General features: G+C 38.9%; 1 protein-coding gene and 2 long non-coding RNA genes across 3 annotated transcripts in view; all 3 read left to right on the top strand.

Annotated features, from left to right (window-relative positions):
* LOC119575900 overlaps positions 1-3,775 on the top strand; it is an 80,804-nt gene extending 77,029 nt beyond the window's left edge. The window contains exons 31-32 of the mRNA XM_037923437.1: positions 3,472-3,573; positions 3,662-3,775. Coding sequence (XP_037779365.1) covers positions 3,472-3,573; positions 3,662-3,775 — 216 coding nt within the window. The remainder of the gene's footprint in view (positions 1-3,471; positions 3,574-3,661) is intronic.
* On the top strand, positions 2,284-2,916 carry LOC119576255. The gene is made up of 3 exons (XR_005229039.1): positions 2,284-2,432; positions 2,512-2,699; positions 2,792-2,916. It is a non-coding gene; the product is annotated as an uncharacterized LOC119576255 (long non-coding RNA).
* Positions 3,776-4,231: 456 nt separating the features above from the next.
* Positions 4,232-4,658, top strand: LOC119576253. Its single transcript, XR_005229037.1, has 3 exons — positions 4,232-4,371; positions 4,443-4,540; positions 4,617-4,658. It is a non-coding gene; the product is annotated as an uncharacterized LOC119576253 (long non-coding RNA).
* The last annotated feature ends 1,873 nt before the right edge of the window (positions 4,659-6,531 follow it).

Raw genomic sequence — 6,531 nt, 5'->3', positions numbered from 1 at the left:
TTTAAAAATATCTGAAGAGTATGCTTAAGAAATACTGTAATTTACCTATTTCCAGGTGATGTAACCTACCAAAAAGACTTCCATGGTCAGGAAACCTGATCAGCCCAATACTAAATGGTATTGTTATGGATAACATTGTAATAAAGTACCACCACCAAAATGGTGTCCTATACCTTTACAAATGCAAACATTAAAGCAGCTATAGGCTGCTCCAACATCAGTGGAATAAATCTAAGCGTAGATGTTGTGACTTTTTGAGGCTGACCAGCTATATCGGGTAAGTCCACGGGCTGAGTAAGAGCCTAGTGTGTGGGAGGGTTAGGTGAACAACTAATCTAGTTGTTATTTTTTAGGCGCTTTAACCTTCACTGACGACGTGTTGGTAACTGGCCCTGAAGGAGTAAAGATGTTGGATTCTGTTACCATTAATAACATCGACCCCTATAGCCTTGATAAAAATGGTGACCATGGAAACCTCTTCGTAGAAAAGGCTGTTGTCTTTAATGCACCACTTCATGTAAGAAAAGAGTTGGTGTTAAAAAAAAAAAAAAAAAAAATTTATCGAAAGCTAAATTTTCCTACTGCAGGTGACAAGGATGTAGATGTTGAAGTTATCAATGCATTGGCCCCAAAAGGCATAGAAGACCGTTATTGGAAAAAGGGAAACTGATCAAGTAATTGATGTCTTGCCAGAGATTGTATCTACCACTTTCGGTAAAGGCTCTATGTATATGGCTAAAAAAAATAGAACTTGGTTATTTCAAGAGCTAATTGAGCGCTTTTAAAATTGCAGTGGATTATGTGACTGCTAAGAATATAAACAACCACCAGATGGCAGACTTTTTGTCTTGACGGGCTCCCAAACCACCCAATGGAGCCTATACCTTCCAGGTAAGAATTTTGGATAAACACTAGTTGCTTCTAATGAGCTTTTCAATTTGAATTAAAGAGGGTGCTATATTGTAAATGGTATTTGTAATAAATCTGGGCCCCAAATTTTTTTAGGGGGAAATTAAATTTCCACTTTACAGGGATTGGTAACCATAAATGGACATCTCAAAGTAACAGATGGCAAAGTAATAGATGGTGTGGATGTATCTTCCACTACATGATAACTTGGTAACTCTATCTGATAATCAAGACATGAACAGAGACCGTAAGTAATTTTTTTATTCTTAGTTTTATGACTAAAAAGTCTTCAAACTTTACTAAAAAGAATCTTCTTCTAGACCTTTTGGTAAGGTCATCATATGGGTGACTGGTGCTGAATGGTGACCTCAATGGATGGAATGTTTTTGAAACCGACTTGGTACGGGTTGACCAATCACTGCCCAAACTGGTGAGTTAAGCTTTATTTATTTATTTTTTTTTTTTTTTCACCAGTTAGCAAGTAGTTAACAAATTTTTCCTTTCAGGGAGCTTGCATTTTTGGACAAAGCTACAGCAACATCTCTGCAGCTGTCTAGTGCAGACCTTACTGTTCAGAAGCCTTAATGGAATGGATGTGAAATCTGCTACAGAGGATTTGGTCTTGGTAAATGAAGATGCATCACTTGCTGGGCCCCCTGAATTTCACCTCCAATACGAAGGTATACAAGACAATCGAATTATTGACCTGATTTTTAAATGCCAAAGTGGCAAATGGAACATTGTAGGTACATTGATAAAATGCTTTATCTGCAGCTAATGACCTCTTCGTTAGTGGAACTGTTGTTTGGTGTTGATGTGACGGATCTTGTAGACCGCAGCCTTAAGAAGACTTCTGCTACACCACAGGCAGTAACGGGGGCAATAACGGTGAACAAGGGAGTTCACTTTGTCAGAGCCCATCTTTGACCATGTTAACAGCAAGGACTGGCCCACCTACCTTAGCAAGGCAAGGGATTTAAGTTTAAAATGTGTGTTAGAAAACACAAGCTACAAGAGTTTTACATTTACTAAAAATTTCAGGTTGTGCCACAAATTACAGGGTGAAATTTGGCGGAAAGAAGACTTTCAAAAAGCCAGTATCTATATCCGGCAACTTCAACCCAAATCACTAAACGGGTTTAGTGTAGTTCCACCCATCGGACAGAATACTGACAAAGAGCACAAACCAGAACGTTGGCAGCAAGTACACCCTCAATGGGGATGTTATGGCTAAATATGTAGAGTGAATGCAGAGTTGGTAACCAGATCTTAAATTTAAAGGGGTATCAATAAAGGAAAGGAGTGCAGTATAACTGCACTCACCTGCATCCCTGTAATGTACACGACCTTTTACTTTTCAGCTAATGTGGTTTTCAGCAGAAATTGATGGAGTGTTGTCCTCAATCTCCCCCTCCTAGATGAGAGCAGTATTGTATCTGGCATGGGGGACTTTGCTGATAACTTAATCATTGCTGATGTAACGTCCGAGTCTCGAGTTCTTGATGGATGCAAAAGTAGTTCAGGTTTGTAAAGCAGGATTTTGTTTGTCTTAAATTCGTGTAATTAATTATAAGATGTATAATAAAACACTTTTTTTTCTAGTTAAACACCTCAACCATCTGGAAAAATGGTAATGGAGATGTGGTAATGCCCTTCAAAATGGCGTAACAAATCTTCTAGTTAAAAAAAATGCAACTGCAAAGGGTCCAGTAAAGCTGGAACAAGCCACATGGATGTCTTCCATTTCCTGGATAAGATAGTTACAAAGTCTTCCAACCAAGAAATAACAGGTTAGTTTAATGGATAAAAGTAGAAAGATTGTTCTAAACAGAATATACATAATTAGACTAAATTACCTTCTCCACTTAATGTTTATCTACAGGCACAGTAAGTTCATGACAAACTTGTCTGTAAATGATCTTCTAACAAACACCATAGATGACGTTTATGTAGACAATCTCTATGCTGTGACTGTTATGGACAATGAAGCAAGTGTAATATTCAGTTTCTGGAACAACTAGGTCAAGATGTGTGAATGAACACTAAAATCCACTCCCTTGCAGGTAATAGACGTGATACAGACTTCACCAAAGTTCTGACGGTTGATAATCTGAAAGTAAAACTTCCCTGCACGGATCTGGTTTTGAAGGGGTGTTGATAAATAAAATTTAATGTAACGGATGTGAATACCCATGCAGTCCACTTGACGGGGGGACCATACATGTAACTGGTGACAAAACTTTCAACAGTGGTCTCTCTGTTGGCGAACTTGCTATTGATGGTGAGGCCCCTGGAAAGTTTGAAGTTATATACAATATCATGGCTTAAGAGATGAAATAATGCCCCTAATTATTCTACAGGATCACTAGATGGAGTACCTGTAGACAACTTGGTGGTGCCTCGGATCATAATAGACATGCTGCCAATATCCTCTTCAAAGCTTTCCCCTCTCAATTATGGGGATCTACAGGTAGTAATTCAGAAGTGTTGTGTGTGTGTGTGTGTGTGTGGGGGGGGGGGGTTACATAGTAAAGTTTTAATTTTAACTTCATTATTGTACAGGTTGATGGGCTGTTGGAAAATGTGAACCTTGAGCAGCCCCTATCTGACAGGATCAAACTAGATGCTACAGAAACATTAAGCTCATCTATTTATTTTGATGGAGTGAAGGGGAAAAGGTAATATCTTCAGGGGGGGGGGATAATTTTAACTCTTAAATTAAATGGGTGATCTAAATTTCCTGAATTTGCAGTGCCTCTATGTTGATACCATAGACGGAGTCATGGTGTCAGAGATTGTCTTTAAATCGGGAAGGATGCAGCAGGAGATAGAAGGAGTAAAGCCTTCTCTGGAGGGTTACATGTAGTGGGTGAAACGCAGGCCCCCTGTGGTAAATGGAATAAATATTCTGGATTTGAAAATAATGTGGTCCGGAAAGACAGGGCAGCAACTATAACTAAAGATTTTGGTAAGTAGGGGGGGGAAAGTACCTAATGTGGTGTCTCTTAAAACGGATAATATAGCAGTTTTTTTGCTCTAGGTCTTCGAGAAGCCAACAATATCGCAAGTAGATATTTTTGGTACAAGGAAATGTAAATGTTATGATCTTTCTGAAACCGACTATGAGGCCTCGGTCCTACAAGGAAACATTAAAGCAGAAAATGACCGCTTATTAAACCCTAAACTTGACTTTGTCAACTATCCAGTTGACACAAAGCTACTCTCCTTGGTAGTAAAGCTCTCCCTCCTCCCCCTCAATATGACCTTTTTTTATTAATCTAAAATTCCTGAAATATTTCAGGAATGTATGAAACGTACCATTATGGTGAAAGAATAAACGAAAAAGGGTATATCCATTTCTGGTAAAATGAGTTGTGGAACATTTGGGGGTTCATCAGTATTGGCTGTGCGGGATTGCAGTGACTACGATTGCAGATGCCTTTGCAATATGCACTCTATGAAGTAGGTAAATTTCAGATACAAATGTAATGTCTAGATTTTGGGAAAAAATGTGTAATTTCAACCTTTTACAGGTTGATGATAACGGTAACATGAGCCAGATAGAGACGGATGTAAACTCTGCTTTCATCTTCAGTACAGAAGGGTATGAAGGCACTGGACTAATAAGCAGGTACATATCAAACAGTTCTGTACAACAGATAACTTAATATAAGGTCTAGTTTTTAATTGGTTGAAATTCCTTTTAGCTGTGCCAATGGTGGATCAAGTACTGTAAAGATCTTGCTAAACAATGGGGAAAAACGGACCTGCCACGGGGATCAGCACTGGGAATTATTGCAGATCCCAAAACCCTTTTTACCACCATGGTGGCACCTACATGGTGATGGCAGGGGGCAATTTCTGGTAAGTCTGGGTTTTGGCTGCTATGCCTTTAATCCCATGGGGTTACAACTTGACACCTAGTGTAATAGAACTGTCATAATAATCATGACTAAAACTAGTTTACATTATCATCAGCATACCCATGCTGATTTTTGTCTAGGATCTAAAACAAGCATTTTAATTAGGATCGTCTAAAGATCTTGGTGTAATTAAGTGTACACTTGTAACAAGTTTTGTCTAATCACAAGTTGTACTAGCCTACTTTCCTTTTCCAGATGTGAATACTGCTCAACAAAAAAAGTCAGTGTGTTAAAGTTGAAAAACCCAATGCCTAGATGTGTTTTTGGTCTCTAGATACTGCCTATAGTGCTTAAAAACACTCGACTTGACCCGGGAAAGTTAAATTCTGAACTTAAATGAAATTTTAGAATTTAATATTTCTGGTCCCTAATTGTTCAATCAATTTCAGGGAGATGAAGGTGGTTGCTCTTTGGGAGCAAATTGATGGCAGCAAATGATACTGTAGATCCTTTCATGGCCCCATCACAATTGTATCTCTGGGCTACTGCAGAAGAAAGGTAATTGGCTAAAGGGAAAATACAACTCGTTATATTTTAGAACGAAGATGTATGTATATATATATATAACTCTATTTTCCAGTTCAAACCCCTTTTTCAAGAATTTATGGGTCAACATGTGACCTCGGGCATCTTTCTGAATTCTAAGAAGAATCTCAAGGAAAGATTCTTTACTCTTACTCAGTCAAAGCGGGAAAATCTCAAATGCAAGGAACAAAATTAAATACAAAGTGCAGGTAAGGGTTGGTTTCTAGAATAACATGGGGTTGTATAAAATTGTTTAAGCCATCTGTAAGAGTATGGAAAGTATTGATGTATATTTTACTTCTGCAGGGTTCAAGTACATAGATTCTCGTTATGTTCCATTCGAGAGTTTACCAACGCTTGGAGCTATTGCCCAAGCCTCGCTTTCCATAGGCATGACCTCTACTTGGCAGTACTTCGGACTTTAAAAGTACCCTAGATATCTATGAACTCTTACCTTCTGAGTAAGTAAAAAAAAAAAAAAAAAAAAAAAAAAAATAAAGCGTTTAAGAATTAATTAATAAATATTGACATTCTCTTTTCCCGGGATTCCATTTGCAGCAGAGCATTGCAGTATGTGAGACTCCCCTTGATGTGAGAAGATTGAGACGACAGAGGACCCCTTTCTTATTGTTACTTGTACAAATCCAAATCAAAAGATACATAAGATTAAATGCCAAAGGATATTCTTACAGATTATAAGTGGAGTGTGGAGCTTGTTTATTTTAACTTTTAAATACAAATCTATGGTACAAGTATTTCTTAGCCTATCTACCCCCCAATCCCTTGCCCGTTGTGTCGGGGGGGGGCTTAGGAGGCGGAGACGGGGACCCAAGAGGGGGAAACCCCCCCAAAACCTTGGGACTCGGCCCCTCGACTCAACTAATTTTGCATGGTCTTTATTTTCCTTCCCACCTTTCGTTTCTGTCCCTTCACCAAACCCTTTTCTCCTATCCACCTCCTAAGGTGTTAGAGCCGTGCTGAAAGGATGAAAGGCTGATTTTTGTGCCAGTTCTGAAAGGGCCTGAGGGAGCCATGGGCACGGTATTTCCCTGATTTTGTTATCTACCCTTACCCCTCAAGGGGACCCTGAGGGTGGACTGTTTTTATCCCCAACATAATCCAGGCTTACCTTTGGCCAGTAATGAAAATTATCCCCACTATTAGGGCAATGAGG

This window comes from Penaeus monodon, chromosome 8 (assembly GCF_015228065.2).
Source record: "Penaeus monodon isolate SGIC_2016 chromosome 8, NSTDA_Pmon_1, whole genome shotgun sequence".
In the NCBI taxonomy this organism is placed as follows: domain Eukaryota; kingdom Metazoa; phylum Arthropoda; class Malacostraca; order Decapoda; family Penaeidae; genus Penaeus; species Penaeus monodon.
Note: the sequence above shows the minus strand (reverse complement) of the source record. Positions and strands in the feature narration are given on the sequence as shown.